At 44.9% G+C, this 19,566-nt stretch overlaps 1 protein-coding gene across 8 annotated transcripts in view; it reads left to right on the forward strand.

Moving 5' to 3' along the window:
• The window catches only part of CADM1 (cell adhesion molecule 1), a 334,754-nt gene extending 316,187 nt beyond the window's left edge, over positions 1-18,567 (forward strand). For 3 of the 8 annotated variants that reach the window (XM_029208169.1, XM_029208171.1, XM_029208172.1), the window contains 2 exons: positions 13,407-13,538; positions 15,503-18,530. In XM_029208169.1, the coding sequence (XP_029064002.1) occupies positions 13,407-13,538; positions 15,503-15,621 (251 nt within the window). In that variant the 3' untranslated portion in view covers positions 15,622-18,530. Of the gene's footprint in view, positions 1-1,592; positions 1,647-13,406; positions 13,539-15,502 lie in introns of all 8 variants that reach the window. The other 5 variants (XM_029208166.1, XM_029208167.1, XM_029208170.1 and 2 more) reach the window with 3 other exon arrangements.
• The last annotated feature ends 999 nt before the right edge of the window (positions 18,568-19,566 follow it).

Raw genomic sequence — 19,566 nt, forward strand, 5'->3', positions numbered from 1 at the left:
GGATTAGCCTCCTGAGAACTGCAAATTCATAATTAACTACAGAGGAGAACTTGATGTTGCCCATTTATAACAATTATTCAAATAATTGTATTCATCAGTCTTTATACAATGAATAAAGCCAATTAGAAATAGGAACACTTTCAACCAATCAGATTTCAGAACCAATGGATAACATCCCTACTCAGTTGCCTCTATAATTTATTGCATTACTCATTGCTTTCCCATAGTTGCCTAAATCCATAGTCTGGGAACATCCATGGGCTTCAAATCATCCCATGTTTAATTGGCACGTGCCATTGAATATTGGCAAGGGTCATGATGGAAATTCTTCAAGAGCTGGCATGACGCTTTCTTTCACAGCACCAACCTAGCTATCAATATTCATTTGGATTCTTTATAAAACAACTCACAAAATGCAAGCTTTTACTGTCCATTTCTACATTAAGTGTTTCTGTTGATTTGGGAGCTTCTGAATAGTGCCGTCAGTTTGACATTGCTTGTTTCCAGAGCATTTGTTTTAGTTGGTAGTTCACTAAGCATTACTCCCAAATTATTAATTCAGCAAATACTTACTGAGCTTACATTTTGCGCTTGGCTATAAGAGATGGGAAAGATGAACAAAGAAACAAGGCATGCCCCTCATTCCTGTTTAATAGGTCCACAAGTATCTTCAAAAGTGACAAATCTCATCAGAGAAGGATTAGCCAGTTGTTGTGCAAATGAGAAGACCTGGAGGTCTGCACAAACCAGACATGACTTTGTGGTGTTTTTAACTTCATTAAAGGAGCAGCCTGCAAATACAGGAAGAGGAAAGGGAGGCCGTCTCCTAACTGAGCCCCCCATGGTTTATCTGCTTTCCCCTTCACCTCTTTTCCTTCCAGGCAGAGCTAGCCGAGAGCCATCCCAGCTGGCCAACATTGGTGCTAACTCGGATACAGGCATTTCAAGCTCCACTTGATTATCTCCTGACCTAACTGCTTTTTCAGCTTTGAGGGTTTCATTTTTTCAGGAATACCACTGATTTTTGAAATTCTCTTTTTGAAAAAAAAAATCATTTTGCAAATCAGATTTTCTGATGAAGGCAAACTGCAGTTAGCAGATGCCATACCATTTTGAAATCGATGATCCAAGATCATCATCAATTGATAATGAACTGTGTTTGTCATTCTTGCCCAAGGATTTCAATTTACAGTAAAATGTGAACTAAAACTTACATACATCAGTATGTAACATCTAAATATATTTGTATTTAAGAGATCTATCAGAACATCAATAGCTAACAATCAGGCTTTATTTTTTTCTTTCTGCATGCTGTTATGAATGAGTGATTTGAAACATTCACCTTCATGTTTCATGTGCTTTGAAAGTGGAGACTGAGGAATCTTTCTGCCTCAATTGTGTATCTATAACAAAATGAAATGATTGGAGAAACGTACTTATGGATTAATACATTCAAGGTATCCATAAAAGAGAGAGAGATGGCAAGAGATTTGGCTCATGTTTATTTTTAAGAAATTCATCCTCAGTTCTTAAGTGTTTTGTTTATGTCCCTTGAGGAATGAAAAGAAAAACGATTTGTTTTTACTTGTAAGGCCTTACTCAGTTGCCCAATTCCGCAGAAGAACTGGACAGTGAGGACCTCTCAGGTAAGGGCTAGTCATTAGGTAAAAGGCTCTGCAGTGTCCAACCTGTGGGCCCTCCATCCACTTCCACAACACAGCCATTTGGATCGCTGAGCAGTCAATTCGCAATTGTGGATTTTAAGACTAAAGAAAAAAACAGAGTTTTATCAACACTTTCTTCCTCCCCCACCTCTCTTCCCTGTGTATTTTCAGATTGTATATTGTGTGTATATTTCAGACTGGGGCTGACCGGCTGGAAAGACCTCCAGGTCAATAATGACCTCCAGGTCGAATCATCTTTGGGATTGAACCAAAGCCACTCTGTTCAGTGGCTTAAAATAATTTTTATGTTCTAGGCATATAATGGTTCATGAGAAATTTGTTTTATTTCAAAGCTATTTAAGGATGTTGGATTATGAGACAAGATCTTTATTTAAAAAAAAAACCCTCATATTGACCATCTCCTTCTGTGGAATAGACTAGAAAAGCCAGGTCATAGTTAATCTTAGAAGGAGGGGGAGGGGAGGGGAAGGAAGGAAAGGGGGGCAATTGTTTTGTCACACACCATGATGCAAACTAATTATCCACCTCAGACCTTTTTCACAGCACACTGAGCTCTTGCAAAAGTAGGTTTCATGCTTGATTCCAGGATTTAGGTGTTACTAATCCAAAATAAGAAGCATATCCTAAAAAGCAGGGGAAGGAGATTTAAAATGGTCAGAGCTAAACAATTATATGAGCTCCCATGATGTTGTGGGACTTCACGGCCAACCAGCTGCAGCTTTTGAAACATTCTGATCAGTTGCTTCTTAATAAGTCAATAAGGAAGGGCCCTTCCTCATCGGGAGAAACCAAGGCAGAGGACTGTAGATGCTGACTCCAGCCTTTTGGAAACAAGGGTTCCATGTTACCCTTCTTGAAGAGATTTCACTGCAGCTCGCTTGAATAGCTGGTTGCTAAGGTGCAGCTTTAACTACAGGTCTTACCCAGTGAGAGAATAAGATGGTACCACTATCTTTCACAAGCCATAGATTTATTGCCTCCTCTGTGCTTCTGTCAAACCTCAGGGACGCCTTTATTTTTCTGCTATGTAGCATGTCCCAGTTTGAACCTGGCTGATGGATTTTCCCACAGAGTGGAAGCTCCAGGAGGCCATATTGGTTTTGTTCACTGCTGTACACCTGTCGTATTATAAGCACGCAGTTGATACTTGTTGGACGAATAAATGAATTCCATACCCCAAGGAGTTTAGATAGATAAATAAATAGAAGATTAGAAACATAGCCGGCCATCAAAGGAGTGTTTTATTTTTGCCTCTTGGTGGTGGTATATTTAGAGAAGTTTCAAAAACGTTAGCTTGATTTTTTTTTGGAAATAAGAGCAAATGAGTCCTTCTCCCTGCTTAGAATATCATGCTGAGTGTAAGAAGACTGACTCCTCAGTTCCGATCTTGACCCTAAATAAAACGGCCCTCTGACACAGTGGCAATTGTATCTTCTCAAGGATCCTAAGAAGGGACCAAGTTCTCCTTGGCCCTGATCCCTCTCAGCATATCAGCCAGACAGGATCACTCATATGCAGGAGTCATTTTTCTCCTCTTTAGGAAAATGGGACGAAATCAGCCCTTATCCCTTCCCCGAGCATCATCAAGGAAGGAATACTCCAGGTCTCTCGGCTCTGCACCAAGTCAGAGGCAGCCTTGCTGCAGCTCTATCAATCACCCCTGAGTCGGGAGTGATAAGCCAACAACTGTTTGTGTTCATAATAATTTGGTTAAATTAATAATTACGTTGTCCCCCTCCCCTCCCCCGTCCAGGAGCGCTGCCGTTGTATATTGGGAGGGAGCCATAAGTCAAGTAGAACCCTGATGATGTGTCAGGCTGGGGCCGGGCTGCCTTTGCATCTGGTTTGATGAACTAATCAAAAATTGATGTAGCACCTTCATTCAAGGGGGATGCCGATTAACCAATTACTATTGATTGTGAGCATGGCTTCACTCGGCAGCAAAGAGACATCTGAAGGGAAAAAAAAACACCCGATAAAAATTGAGCAGCTGTCATAGTGTTTAAATTTATTAAAACAAAATACATTACTTTGTATGAAGCTGTCTTGAAATGGGTCACTGAAGGAGAGCATATTGATTGAGCAAGGATGAACTTCTTAAATTTCTGTAGCCTAGAGACTGAATTCAATTATAATACAAGACAAACAGGTTAACACCCGTCTTAAACAGTCCATCAATAAATTAGAGGAGGTGTTGTACATTTAATGCTAAGCTGTGGTAATGAATAATATTACCATCCATTCCCTGCTCCATCTGGGTAGAAATTTCATTCTTTCCTTATTATGGATAAATGTTATATCCTGCGTTTCCTTCACAATAATGATGGTCTGTCTTCTGCCGGCCCCTTGTCCCGCTTCCTCCCCCATACACCACTGTCATCTCAGCTAATGACGGTTTCCTCAGCGCCATATGGTGCCCCAGCCTCACCCAGCAAAGCAAGTGGCCCAGCTGATCCTCCTCTTTAATCTGCATTAAAAAATTATGCTTGTGTGTAGTTCAGTGATTTAATTATTGGAGGACCTGGGGAGCTTCTCCAGTTCTACTTTGAACCCTTTCATTGACTTTTTGGGTGTTAACTTTATTGATGACGGATCCACAAGAGTTTTGCGTTGCTTTATCAATTACATCTGCTATTTCCCGGTGACAGCTGGTGGTTATTGCCACCCATGTGGAATAGAATAGCTTCAAGCCTATTTATCCTTCTATTTTATTTTAAAACTTTTAAAAAAATGCCTCCAACTGCCTCCCTCCCTTCAGCAATGGAAGGTCCTTCGGGGACTGTTTAGTGGAGTGTGGTGGTAAATATGCCGCGTGCCAGGGAATGGCCCTCCGGCACAATCAGAGCAATCCATCAGGCTTCTGCTTTTGAAGCAAAGGCACCAACAAGAAATTTCAGAGCTCTCGTGCTTCCCAGAGAGAGACACGTTTTCAGCTCTGGCCCTACATACAAGAAAGTGATCTGGAAAAATCAACATCTCCCTCACAGTCCATAGAAAAGTACGGATGGAAGGCAGATTCTAAGTGGCTTTGATAATCCATGCCAGGTGTTAAGGAAGAATCTAGGTGAGCCGGCTATAGTCCCTTAAGTGGATTACAGAGGAAACGGGCTCAAAATATGGTCTAGCTTTAGTTCATGGAAGCACTTAAAGGCCTTCAGATCCAGAGTATCAGTTCTGGGGTGGGATATAAGACCATCTGGCTGTTGTGAGTGTCCGCAAAGTCTGGCTGAACTTGCTTGAAATGTGTGTAAGAAACTGTCAATAGACATAGCATTTGGGGGGACTCTTTCCTTACTGGCTCCCACGTAAAGTATGGCCCAGACTTGGCAAACAGCCAATTGCATTTTTTTGTTCGGCTAGTAATAGTAATGATGATGATAAAGAAAAACATCAAAAACCAGCTGGATTATGTAGACAAATTCAAGATCTGGCCCCTAAATCGCAGTTGAGGTCTTATTTAGCTTGTATTTGTATAGTATTTGACCGCTCAGGAAGCTTATGCACACATATGATCTCATTTGATCCGCATTCATTCAACAATTGTTTGAGCCCCTCCTGTGTGCTAGGCTCAGGCCTGGGCACCAGGGATGCAGCAGTGAACAAGACCAACCAGGGGCTGGAGCTGCCCTGGATTTCACATGCCAGGATCCTGCCCTCATACAGTTACATTCTAGTCAGAGAGACAAGCTCAAAACACAAGATAATGTCAGACTAATGCTGTGGGAAAAAATAAACCTGGGTAAAGTGAAAGTGAGTGACTGGGGCTGGGAAGAGGTGGAGGGTAGCTTAGAAATGCTCACCAGGGGAGGCCACTGAGACAGGAAGACCAAGAGATGAGCATGAGCCAGCCATGGGAGGATCGTCATGAAAATCCTGGGAGATTGTTAAGGAAGGGGTTGTTTACAAATGAGGGAACAGGGGCTCCAGAGGTTAAAATAATTTACTCAAGAGACAGAATCAGAATTTAAACATATGGGTCTTCCCGGTTCTTCAGGAAACAGAGACTTAGGTTGCCATGGATCACGGGCCCAGCTGCTCCGCGGCATGGGGGATCTTCCCGGACCGGCGCACGAACCCGCGTCCCCTGCATCGGCAGGCGTACTCTCAACCACTGCGCCACCAGGGAAGCCCGAGACTTAGGTTTAAAGTGGTTATCCTTCCCCTGTGAAATCCACACTTCCTTTGCCCTGGTATCTTCTTGGGAACTCTTTCCCTCTTGGACCCTTTTCGATTCAGTCTGTGCATCCAAGGAATGAAGCAGGGAAGGTTGAGCTCTCCAGAGCCCATCAGGTATAGAGCCACGTGCTGATGACCGGGAAAGATCTCTTCCAGCGTTGAATCACGCTCTTTCCCATTCAAAGGGGACCTTAAACTCTGCTCAGATGTTTTCAGTGCCATTGTCCCATTGATCTCCTAAATTATGGGATGGATTTCCCACTGAGACGGTCCTAAATGCCATGGGAAAGTGTTGAGTTGCAGAAGGTTAAAACATGTAGATTACCTTATTTTAAAATTCATTTTAGTACAAGGCAGTGGACTGACAAATCATATTGGGTCCGTGCCAGCTTGGCCATGACTTTACCACCACGATGTAAGTTTGAATTTCATGGTATTGCTGATCTTCCCATAATCCAACATGCTGCTATTTCCCCATGGGGAGGAAGGAGACCATCAAATAGGAAATTTTCCTCCAAATTAAAGAGTTGGCAGGCTACAACACAAAATATGAATTCCAGTTCTACAGGTTGGACACTGCTTTGGGGTGACTTCACCATATTCATTAATCCATCCTCACACCCCCAAATGCCTGAGGTCCACTGAAGCATCTTTCTCCAGAGAGAGATTCTAGTGGGAAATGTATGTTTAGAAATACTTTTACAACCCTGTTCTCTTTATCAGATGTGTGCTCCTTTAAGGAAAACTCCAGCCTCATCCTCAGTGCCTTCCTGTTGCTTAAAATGGAAAAGGCAATCACACTTCTAAGTCCTTATTGTTAGATGAATAGAGAGGACTCGGGAGTGTGCCTTGTGGTCTCTTTGGTGATGACTAATGTCTTTGGGAGGATTTGCATCCTGTTGCATCAAGTCATTTCCACTGTTGGTTACAATAACAAAATCAAGTTACTTGAGAAGGGAGAAAAATCAACATTAAAAAAAAAATCTTGTTCTCATGTTTAGCTGACAGCAAGAGCTTAATATCCTGATACTTAAATGGTACACCTGAGTGATAACTTGGACTGGGTGGCTCACAGGACTGCCAGGCTCATGGTCTTGACCACCACCCAGGACCACCAGTCACACTGTGTGCCATTCTACATAAATGAAAAGAAGGGGTTTGGTGACTTCAACTCAGCTAGTGTCTATGGGGCATCTTACCCTCTGAGAACAATGCTGAGTGTGCAGTACGACCCTTACCCCAAAGAGCTAGTAAGTATTTGCCTGGAATCAGTGATTGGAACTGGAATAAAGCCCTCTGTAGGCTTTATTACAGCAGATTTCAATTTGGCAAACACTTCTTGAGTGCCTATGATATGCCAAGCCCTGGCCCAGAGAGGCCCCTTCATATTCAGTGACACACCGGCCTCTCAGAACACCCCTGTGAATTGTATGATGGTGTTCCATGGCTCAGAGTAGCTGATTGACCTGCCTGAAGTCTCACAGAAAAGCAGTGAAGCCCAGCTTCTAGGCCAGATCTGTGGGCAAGTCCAGCGCACTTTCCAGCGGGCCATACGGGATGTGAGGTCCTAACTCTTCCGGCATCTCCTGTTCGGGCCTGTTTCTGGAGGATAACATAGGCAGTAACCGCCTAAGAGCCCGTGTGCGGTACTCCTGATTTCAGTGAATGCCTGCGGAGCTCTGGGTGGCAGGATGGTGATGATGACGACTGCAGTTTTCCTTGAAGTAGCTTAACATAGTTCCTTTGAAACGATAGCATAGCTGCAGTTACGTTGCTAGAATGAGATGCAGCCAAGGGGTAGTCCTAGATGCCTGGGATGCTGTATGAGAACCTTCATGATTTTTCTTGCCTTACATTTATTCCTTCCCTTCCACTTTCTCAGAAGACAGAAAAGAAATGTTATGCTGCACGGAGGCTAGTGTGCTCCAATATATATTAACATCTTAATGGGAAAGCTGTGCATGTACTGTATACATTTACTACTCTCTGACAAGAGGGAATTAAATGTCAGAAGGATTTGTAGCATCTATAATTGAATTGCTGCTGAGAAAAGCAAATCTTAAAGAAGAATAACATATTAGGATTAGCAAATAATGTGGCATTTTGTCAGCGCATGCCATTCAGTTTGTTCCCCTTCAGTAATAAAGTTGTGCTTTTTAAAATGCACACTTATTTTTGTTGCCATGGCGGGAGCTGCAATAGGTGATGAGAATGAGAAGCTGCGGTTTGCAGATGGTGCCAGGTTTGCGGCTTGGTTTTGTTTTGTCTTTGAGGTCAGATTTTGGTTTTGTCTCAGATGTGGAAAATCCACTGTCAGGCTTTTTCTTTCTTTCTAGTAAGAAGTAACAAATGACATCATAGTCATTAAGCTTCCTATGCAATAGACTAATCCCTACAGCCCTAGGAAGCAGGGGGCAGCGATTCCACCATCAACACCGCTTCTCGAAGTTTCTAATTAAACTGACTTGTCTAGCCAGACCGCAGCCCAGGAAAAAGGCTAGAATTAAAGCAAGTGACAGAACTGCTGTGAAGAGTCAACAGTTTCACTTTTTTCCCAGCTATTCATCGATAGAGAAATTACAGAAGGTTGAGCATATGAATTGTCCAATAAATAGAGGTAGGAAGACCCATCTCCTTAGAACCTCCCCTATGTTTTAGGTATTAATTTTGAAGATGAGACCCCAGGTAGTTTATAACCTTTGTTGAAAAATAGTATGTGCATTTAAGGGGAGTGTCTGGCTCTTCACAAGTTTTTAAGCGTGCTTTCCAGCCCAGGCCAAGGGCGGGTTGAAAGGTGAAGGAAAGCCAAGGCAGGGTGGTCCTCCCGCCCTCCGCCATGTGCTTGAACCGTGTTACTGTATCACACTTCAGCTCCTCCGAGGCGGCAATCTGAGTGTCCGCCTGGGCTGAAGGTAGGCCGGCTGCAGCTGCAGTGGGCAGTCTGCTCACCAGCCCCTCTGCCCACATCGCTGTCTGCCAGGAGCTTGTCTAGGACATCCTGGCCATTCCCTAGCTATCCACGGATCTCTGCCTCGGGCAACAGAGCCTCCCAGGCTTTCCGCAGATCCATGATTAAGGCATTCACATGGCAGTTTATGTCAGGCATCCCGTGCCAGGTGGTAAAGTAGCCATAGCAACCGGGACGTGTTAGGCAGCGTGACTGCCGGAGCCCCGGCACTCAGTCATTTGAGGAGTAAGAACAAGTAGAGAAAAGGAAGCCCCTGCAGGGAGGGGAAGGAGGCTGAAGTTCCACTAGCCGTCACTTTTCTTGTCAGGCCCTAAGGAGCGAGCGTCTTTAGAACTCCCCCTTGCATATTGCCCACGAGGAAAGGATCAAGCCAGGCCACCTGGCCCAAAGTAAAGAAAACTGAGCAGATTGGGGCATCACTCTTGGGAGAGTCTTTGAATTTTTTTGTCCTGGCGGTTTCTAAGATGCTAATGGGAACCCCATGTGGTTGAAGCTGTGACCCAAGCAGTAGTAGCCAACTTAGCATTCTGCAAGCAGCTCCGTAAACCCTCACCTGGAGCCAAGTTGTTCCAGCTTTTTGCCCAAAGAAGAGCTAACTCACGAATACTAAACAGTTCATGACTGAGCTGTCCTTAAAGAGTCTCGCGTTACACTTAGAGCCGTAGACGGGGCTGCAGCACGGGACAGTGCAGGCAGGAAGTATTGTGCCCCAACTCTGAGTTGACACTTCCCAGCATCTACAAAGTGCCCCTGAAAATCAGGCTCATGGAAGGACAACGCCTCAGTTACTTGAAATCCCGTGTGAAGTGATCCGGGATGGCATTCCACAGTCCAGTCGGAATGTGTCACCCAAACTTGCTTGGTTCTTCAAGGCTGGAATAACCTTTGTGCCATAAATGTACACCAAGTCAAAATGTGGCTTTCCTCTTTGCGGTGACGGGGAAAAGCTAAGTCCCAGCAGGACGAACACCGTTACACCCGTTACTGAGAGGAGCAATCATGTCTCTTAGAGACAGGAAAACACTCCCTCTAAGCCAAAGAGCTGTCTACTTGCCTGAGGATCAGGCATGTTGCTAGCGTTTATTTTTCAGTGTAGAAGCTGAGGACAGCTGTAGAATCTGTCGGTGTCCTTCTCTGCCTGATTCAGAAAAGCAGCCCGAAATCTGGAGAGGATGTCCCCCGTCAAGTTCATGGGACCTGAGGGAAAGGGCCTGCACCCCAAGAGGAGAAGGATCTGTGGATGATGGTGAAAGTCATAGACTTTCCCAGGGTTTTGTCTTCGAGGTAATCGCTCACGGAACTGGCCAGAGCTTTTGCTCTGTGAGCAGAACAGGAAAGGCCACAGAGCCGATGGACTTTGTCAGAGCCGCGCTCCTGTTGGTGGCTCATACTACCCTGGGTTCCAGTTTGCATCCTACTCCCTTAGCCCGGTGCCTCTCTGTGTAGAATCTTGTGTTACTGCTTTGTGCAGTGAGCCAGGCACCAGTCCACAGCATCTAGGGGTAGGTAACCAGCCTCCAACTATACCCCTCACCACCTTGGACCAATCGACGGCACTGTAAAAACTCCCCACCCAACCCACACGTGGACACACAAAAAGGAGTGAGACGAGTCTGGCAACAGTGCCACTCTTCATAGCGGATGCCAGGCCATGCCAGGCGCTGGAGGATGGCCAGGACTGCATCAGTGCCCGCTGCAGTAAACCCCGGGGCGGGCCAGGGGTGGGAAGAGGCGGGGCAGAGCTGCAACCCACACTGTGCCCTGTAAATTCAGCATCACTTACCTTCTGGGTCCGTCTGCAGTAACTGAAGGCAGGGAAGATGTCTCGGGGATTAACTGGTGGTAGTAAACTTTCTGATCAAAGTGAGTATCAGAAGATAGCAGGAGAGATTACCCCTATAAATAAGTATCTGTAAAATATGTATGTCCTTGAGGGTAGGGAAGATAACTAGAACCCAGGTATTTAATGTGGGCACAGGGCAGGGAGGAAAGAGCCGCACTGAGCCTCTTCAGCTCTGAGTTCATGGGGAGCAAAGGTCAAAAGAATGGTTTTGGCTGGAAAAATTAATCCCACAGATACGTATCCTGTGAGGTTGGTTGGTTGGTTCTTCTTTATCACAGAGCTTCCCCCTCCTTCCTCATCTCTCCTCCCTGTCTCCCTCCCTCGCCCCTGCTCTCTCCCTGGCTCTCTTTTCCTAGGCTTCTAGAATGTTCCTGTGCCTAGGCATGGAGAAGTCAGTCCTGTAACAGAGGACAGGGGAGTGCTTCCCCAGTGGGTTAAGCCTGTGCTGAGGCAGCTTCCCTCCCCTCCATCTGCCTGGGACGGGACCTCTCTTCACCTCTCGCCTCTTGTACCTAACTTTCCCCGCTGCTCAGTAGCTGGCATCACCCAATTCTAAGACACAGGGAGTTAGTTGAAAGAGCCTTAGTTGAAAGAGCCTCCTTATCTCTCTCAATAGGTCTGAAGCTCATGGCCATTGGAGATGAGCTAATTCTCATTCCCACAAGATCCCCTATTTTGACAGCTCCCTAAGGAAAGCACAACTTTCTGGCTTTTCCATGACTTTGGTCTCCCACTGAGCAATTTTGAACGTGTGCAGTTGGGGTGAGAGTCTCCAGCGTGTAAAGCACCATCCTCCAGCAGATACCCCGTGTGCAGGGGCACCCTCCAGGGCACGCTCCCCTTCAACAAGCTCTGTTGTCTTAAAAGAAAAAAAAAAAAAAAACGTTTCCGTAGCAGAGTTCTGCCTCGTTGAAATGACTTTCAAGACACAGAGGCTGTTGCCTCTGCAGTAGGCAGCACGGTGGGCTGCGGAGGGAGATTCCACTCTGCCACATTTCAAGTGGAGCTTGTTAGACATGTGGCTGGAGGGGCCACACATCACGGAGTGGGCTAATTGGCTGCAGTGCACTCCGCCTCCAGCCCATCTCCATTCTCCAATTAAACTCCCTTCACCCTGTTGTCCTGGGCGACCTGCTGCTGCCTCTGATTTGGCACTTCTGTTTGGGTTTGGATTGGGGATTTTTTTTTTTTTTTGTCGTCCTTTCAAAGGTAACTTAATGAAATACTTTAAATACTTCATTTTTTAATTTAAACTCCTAATTAAAGCACTTTTCATGGAACCCTCAGTCACGAGTTATTTCCCCACATCCTTCAGTACTTAATCTCAGAGCAGAATTGGAAGTATCGATAGAAAGTGTAAATCATGCCCTCCTGCTGAGAGCGTTGTATCAGGTTTCGGCTCAAAAGAGCACCATTACCTTTAGCTGTCACGGATCTGTACACTTGATCGATAAACTTCAAATATTATTAGAGGTGGAGGCTTCAGAGATTTGCTCTGTTCTTTGGAGAGAGACAGAGATAAATCTTTCTTAAAAATTGACTCGAATTTGCACTCTCCGTCTTCCTGGTGAAATGCATTTCTCTTAGGCGTCCAGCAACTGCTACGGGGACAGATTTATAGGCCGTGCGCTTCCTGTACTGAAAGATTTAAATGGTAAATCCTTCACATATGACTTCACAAATCATGTAAAGTTAAAAGTTTTTTACCGTTTCTGTTGCTGCTTTGCTTAAACTGTAAGGTGCCGCTAGTAAATCATTTTAATGGAGGTGTCATACTTGACTCAATAAAAAAAAAAAGACAATGGTTTAGCTTCCACTCCAAAATGTTAATGTATTAATCAACGGGAGAATAATTGTTTTTTACTACATTATAAATCTCGGGTGCCATTAGGATTTCAGCAAGGGGTGATGTAGACACATTCCTAAATTAAAATTGTTTACACTGCCATACATCCATTCTGCATGGCCATAGCTCATTCGGGGTTCACTTTGGAGTTGTTCCCCAGCCAAACATGTCGTTCCCCAGTCGAAAGAAGACATCCCGAGGGAGTGTTGCTTATAAAGGAAAATTAATTGCATCGTGAAGTGTTAAATAAATAAAAGAAAAACCATCTGTGGCAACGGACAATTATTCCTTGCTGTCTTTTTTGAAATAGGTTTTTAGACTGAGGCTTACTCCCTCATACATCCCAAATGTAGCAGGTATGTCACTTGCCTCTAGTCCCCTAATCCTTGTTTTATCTCTAGGCAGCTGGGGCTTTTGAGCTCCTTACTTTTCCCATGCAAATGCCTGGCAGGGAATAAGTCCCTGGGCATCTCTAGAAAGGTGCTCCAGCCAGCCCTCCACAGCTCCCGTTATGGCCTGAAGGTGCCATTCTGAGCGCCCTTAAGTAGTTAGGTCGGCCTCCTGAATAGGACCTGCAGCTGGTTACAGAGAGAGGGAATGCCAAGACCAGGTCAGGACTGGACAGACTCTATTTCTTTTCTCCCTGCTCCCTAAGCTTGTTTACATGCGTTAGCATCCGATGCCGCTTAGAATGAAATGCCTTGAGGGGAGCACAGATCAATGCAGCACTGAGCAGGTCCCCTCGGTGGAACTTGATCCATTTTGACTGTTCTCTCTGACTCTTCCATTAAGAAAGAAGGTGACCGCTGACCCTGGAGGCAGTGTCGCCAGGGCTACTGGTGTCTCACAATACCCTCTACATCCCTATTCCTCTTCTGATTTCAACAGATTCTCGAGCAGGTGAAGAAGGCGCGATCAGGGCAGTGGATCACGCCGTGATTGGCGGCGTCGTGGCCGTGGTGGTGTTTGCCATGCTGTGTTTGCTCATCATCCTGGGGCGCTATTTTGCCAGACATAAAGGTAAGCCAGGCGCTTGGGCAGCCAGGAGGCCTCGTATCACCACGGCGCCTGCCTTTGGGGGACTTTGCAAGGTTGTCCTTGATAGGCAGTTTGGTTTCTGTGGCCACACAGCCTCTTTGATTCCTGAAACTGGGAGAGAAGAAAATAGAAATCTTAGCAGTGGCTGACTAGGACTCGAGGTGATGAGTAGCACTCCTTGATTTGGGTTTTTCTCTAAATGAACGGCTTTATAGGTGTGTTAGGGGATAGAGTAAAAATTCGGAGGGGCTGGCGTGTGAGGTGTGGTTTATCAAACCCCTAAATGATAAACGGAAAAAGCAGCTGCATAACCTTTTGCTTTGCGGGATGCAGGTAGACTAGCCCTGCTCCCCGACCCCCAACTCTGGGTAAGCTGGTCACAGCAGCTAGGATGCTTTCTTGGTTTGATGTGCCTTAAAAGCCACATAAATATGTATTTTTAAAATTATGAGTGCAATTGATTTAAATTGCCATTAATCATGTCACTTATCAGCTGTGCCGTCTGGATGGGCAATCATCTTCGGGAAGGCTCCTCCTCTCTGCCCCATGCTGCTCTGAGCCTCTTCTCTCCCCTCCATAATTTATCCTTCCCTTTGTTTGTCGGCCCTTGTCTTTCTTGGGTATTTTTCTCAAGTGCTGTGCAGTGGGCTCCCGAGCCTTTCCTATAGTATAAACTCCAGGCACTGGCAGTCTGCTTGATTGTAGAACTCGGGCTTGGGGAGGGTCCCCTGAGCACAGCAACAGAGGTCCGAGGTGTTTGACAATCACCTTTAGAATCCGAAGTGCCCGTCTCGAGCGTAAAATGGTTTGGGGCCCTCGGTACTGGGGGTCCTTCAGTGAGTGCTGCACAGGCCCAGCACTCTGTATACCCTCTGCCCACGCCCAGGAGGCAGTCTGTTTGGCCAGAGAGCAGGGCCAAAGCCTGCACAGCAGCTGAGGGGACCCGGGGAAGAGGGCATACTCTATAGCGGAAAGGGACGTGGGGGAACCATCTGACCGCCTGCCTTCTCAGACTTGTCACTTTGAAAACTTGAAAATACAACAAATAGATCGGCCTTTCTTACTTAAGAATCTTGGAGAATACAATACCTAATGGGAGGAGGGTGATTTGGTTATGATGGGCAGTGGAAGCTCTACCTGTATTTCATACTGAGGTGCAACCCTTGTCTTTCTCCGTGTAAACCATTGGGACTTGCTGATAAAGAGTGTCACCAACTCCGTTAACGTTCTGTCTATTGTCATTATAAAGTGGCTATGCCAATTAGCAAATCCATGAATCTGGGTCCAGGCTAGAGTGACATCAGGAGCGAGAATCACTTGTTCCTTAAGGCAGATCCCACGCCTTGATTCCAGCTGTTACAATATCAGATTATTTCTTGATCTGGAGCCCCACTCTGTGATGGAAGGCAGAAGAAAACCAAACCTCCTTGTGCAAGTTGAAGCACATTTTCACTTACGGACAGGCAACAGTGCTTCCTGAAGACAGGAGACGAGGGTTCAGATAAATGATGTGAGATGACAATAGAACGTCAGCAGGGCCCTAATTCATTTATTGGCTAATTGCTCTTCCTTGCTTTGGTCTTTAACCATGTCCGTGCACATATCTGGCCATTGGTCCTGGGCGTTTACTGTCAGCAGCTCTCCAGCTTTCTGCATTTTTAGCTCCCACTCACGTCTTCTTCTGCTGACATCCTCTGGTCATAATCACGGCTCTAATGTCTCATTTGCTGAATTATATCGCAGCGGTTCAGTTGGAGTGGTGCCTTTGGAACCCCCGGATTCCCATTTGTCTCACCCACCTCGCTCTCTTCTTCCAATTGTTTTTTCCCCTCTGCCGCCTGCACACCACCTCGGCTGATGATGGCCGTAAAGCAGGTTGCCATCTCTGTACCACTTTACACAGAGGCCATCAGACAGTCACGGTGCTTTACCCCTTCATCTTTCAGGTACATACTTCACTCATGAAGCCAAAGGAGCCGATGACGCAGCAGACGCAGACACAGCTATAATCAATGCAGAAGGAGGACAGAACAACTCCGAAGAAAAGAAAGAGTACTTCATCTAGATCAGCCTTTTTGTTTCAATGAGGTGTCCAACTGGCCCTATTTAGATGATAAAGAGACAGTGATATTGGAATTTGCGAGAAATTCGTGTGGTTTTTTACGAATGGGTGGAAAGGTGTGAGACTGGGAAGGCTTGGGATTTGCTGTGTAAAAAAAAAAGAAGAAAGAAAGAAAGAAATGTTCTTTGAAAATTACACTCTGCTGTTTGACACCTCTTTTTTTGTTTGTTTGTTTTTTCAATTTTTATTTCTTCCTACCAAGTCAAACTTGGATACTTGGATTTAGTTTGGATAGATTGCAGAAAATTCTGTGCCTTGTTTTTCGTTTCTTGGTTGTGTTCCTTTTTTTTTTTTTTTCCTCCTCCCTCCTTTGTGCGCATTTATTTTTCCCAAAAAACTTTGGATTTTTTTTTTTTTTCCAAAATCTCCCATTTTGGAATTTGCCTGCTGGGATTCCTTAGAATCTTCTCCCCCCCCCCTTATTTTCTTATTGTTTTTCCTTTCCTTTGTTTATTTTTTGAAGTAACTGCTTTCTGTTCAAAATTCAGTTTCATAAAAGGAGAACCAGCACAGTTTAGATTTCATAGTTCAGAATTTAGTGTATCCATAATGCATTTCTTCTCTGTTGTCGTAAAGATTTGGGTGAACAAACAATGAGAACTCTTTGCTGCTGCCCATGTTTCAAATACTTAGAGCAGTGAAGACTAGAAAACTTAGACTGTGATTCAGAAACTGTTCTGTTTGCTGTGGAACTACATTACTGTACAGGGTTATCTGCAAGTGAGGTGTGTCACAATGAGATTGAATCTGTCTTTAATTCTGTATCTGTAGACGGCTCAGTATAGATACCCCACGCTGTCCAGAAAAGTTTGGGGCGGAAAGGGCTCCTCCTCTTTCAGTGCCCTAAACAGACGTGACAGGTGAGGTCTGTTCCATTTATATAAGTGGGCAAATTTGAGTTGCCACAGAAGGGGAAGTAGGGAGGGGGGAAAGATAGTTCTGCTCTGGTTATTTCTGTTCCAAATGATTCCATCCACCTTTCCCAATCGGCCTTACTTCTCACTAATTTGTAGGAAAAAGCAAGTCCGTCTCGTGTGCGAGTGACTGAATGGGACAGGGTTTATTTTGTTTTATTTTTGTTTCGTTTTGTTTTTTGCTTTGTGCTTAGTTAGGAAGGCAGTAGGATGTGGCCTGCATGTACTGTATATTACAGATATTTGTCATGCTGGGATTTCCAACTCGAATCCGTGTGAAACTTTCATTCCTTCAGATTTGGCTTGACAAAGGCAGGAGATACAAAAGAAGGGCCAGTATTGTTCTCAGACTGGTCTGCTGTCCATCTCAGTTCTCGAAAGGTCAGAGCAGAGGTGGAAAAACAGCATGTGGGGGTTTTTCAGTTACTTAATCAAAACTCAAATGTGAGTGTTTTTATCTTTTTACCTTTCATACACTAGCCTTGGCCTCTTTCCTCAGCCTTAAGAACCGTCTGCCAAAAAATTACTGATCCTCGCATGATGGCAGCCATAGTGCATAGCTACTAAAATAAGTTACCTTGAACATATCTTAGAGGGGGAGCCTTGGGAAGAGGTAGAGGAGTCAAGTTACCATTTACCTTTTTTTAAAGAAATGTGGGGATTTTCACTGAAATGTCTAGGAAATCTAGAAGTAGTCCTGAAGGACGAAAACTAAACTCTTACCGTATGTTTTGGTAAGGCTCCAGACTCCAGAATACAGTCCCTATGGAAAGATGGCATCAAAAAACAGATAGATCTATATATATATAAATATATATTATATAACATTTTCAGTGAGTAATTTTGGATTTTGCAAGATGCATTTTTACTATTGTTACATTATGTGGAAAACTTAACGCTGATTTATTTAAGGGGAAAAAAAGTGTCAACTCTTTGTTGTTTGAAAGCGTGTTTATTTTTCTTGTCTTTATTTTAACCTTTGATAGAACCATTGCAACATGGGGGCCTTTTGGGAACGGACTGGTATGTAAAAGAAAATCCATATTGAGCAGCATTTTGTTTTCCCCTCTCCTATCCCTAGGCACTTAACCAAGACAAAAAGCCACAACAAACATCCCTTTTTCAGTGAATTTCATAACGTGCAGCTCTATTCCGAGCCCTTAGCACCCATTCCGACCATAGTATAATCGTATCGAAGGGTGAGAACCATTTAGCATGTCATTGAAAGGCTTTTTCTCAGTTGTTCTTTTTAGGAAAAAAAAAAACAAAAAAACAAACCCCCCCACAAAACCCTACCATTGCTCACTGAATTGGCATCACATCTTGGGGACCTCCCGTCTTTCCGTTTTGAAAAGTGTACAGTAGTGCGGTGCTCCTGACGTGACTCTATGGCTTTTACAATGTTGACATGTCTCAGGTTCATGTGTTTTGATTGGTGTTTTCCGTCTCAGGTAGATTGCGAAGTGTAGGCCCCATGCATTGGAAAAAAGATAATAATAATAATAAAACAAAGCAAAAACAGGAAATTATGGATTTTAGTTGTATATTGGTTTATGTATTTTTTTCTTAAGTATACAGTGCACTGTTTGAAATGTATTGTTGAGTATTACTTTGTACAGGTTGATCACTTTTTTTAGAGTGAAGAAAGAACAAACTTGTTTTTTGTGTTTTTTAAAGGAATATAAAATAATGAAGGATGTATAATTGATGCCAAATAAGCTTGTTCTTTAGTCACACCAACGTCTGACTTTTCCCTTTAGGCAGTTCTGGTTTTGAGGTGTACATGAACGATGTTACGGTGTATGAAACTCCATATCCATATGTTCCATTCCCATTTTGTATTGGTTCATGTATACCATTTTTACAAAAAAAAAGAAAAAAAAAGAAGTACTATAAAATATCTGTCTTCTTAATAAAAAAATTAATGTTACAAAGTGATCCTTTTTTCTCATCATGGACTTCTTACGGACGTCTCGGCCTGGGAGAAGATGGGCCCCTGGTCCGGCTTCCTCCTTAGCACCTCGCGCAGGGCCAGGAGCAGGGGCAGTAGATGCTAGGAGGTGCTGCCGGCTGGGCTTCTCGGGACCGCCTTCTCTCCTCCTCTGCTCATCCTTCCTGTCCTTGATCTCTCCTCCCCTCTCAGCGGACAGGTGGGCCAGGTGCTCTGGCATCGCGGACTCAGCCATCTGTGCAGGTGCGCAGGCTGCAGTGCGGGCCGGCCCAGGACGGCCCCTCCCGTGGATGCGTCTCCCGCCCTCACTCCCCTGTTTCCACCCAGCACCCCACACCCACTCCCCTGTGTTGCCTGCTCCACTTGTCTCTTCCTTTGGGATTTCGTGTCTTCACAATTCATCCTTCTTCATTTCAAGTTCTCTCTCCTTTAACAAAAAGACGTGATCTGCAGAGGACGAGCCTGGCCGCCAACGGAAGATTGCTCTCACTTACTGTTTAGGCTGCTGGGGCTTCCAGGCCGGGTGTACAGCAGGATTCAGTCTGTCACCGTCCCCCTTGCCTTGCAGGCCAAGGCGAGCAATGACTGCACTTCATGGTGACTGATCTTTCAAAAGCTCAGATCACACGTGAGCCGCCCCGAATGGCCCTTTCCCACCATTCACCCAGCTGTGGCTGAGTTCCCCTTTTCTCTCTCGGGCAGGTGGTGGGGAAGGTTCAGCGGTGGGAGAAAAGGTAAGCTCCAGAAAAACCAAAGGCTGCCTACTTCATTTCAGCCCTTCCATCCTGGCCTGGTCTCTCGCCTGTCTCTGTAAAAATCTGCTAATTGGACATGCAGTTACTGGGCGCCTGCTGTATGTTCAGCATCGCGAGAAACACAGGGAAGTGTAAGATCGTCTCTGGAGACCAACCAGGGCATTGGTTACACCCACATAAACACATGAAATGGTCCCCAGCTGTGGGGGGCACCCCAAATATGGTTAAGGGGCCCAGAGAGTGCCATGGGAATTTCTTGGAGAACGGA

This window comes from Monodon monoceros, unplaced genomic scaffold, assembly GCF_005190385.1.
Source record: "Monodon monoceros isolate NGI ecotype Baffin Bay Population unplaced genomic scaffold, NGI_Narwhal_1 Super_Scaffold_7, whole genome shotgun sequence".
Taxonomy (NCBI): Eukaryota; Metazoa; Chordata; class Mammalia; order Artiodactyla; family Monodontidae; genus Monodon; species Monodon monoceros.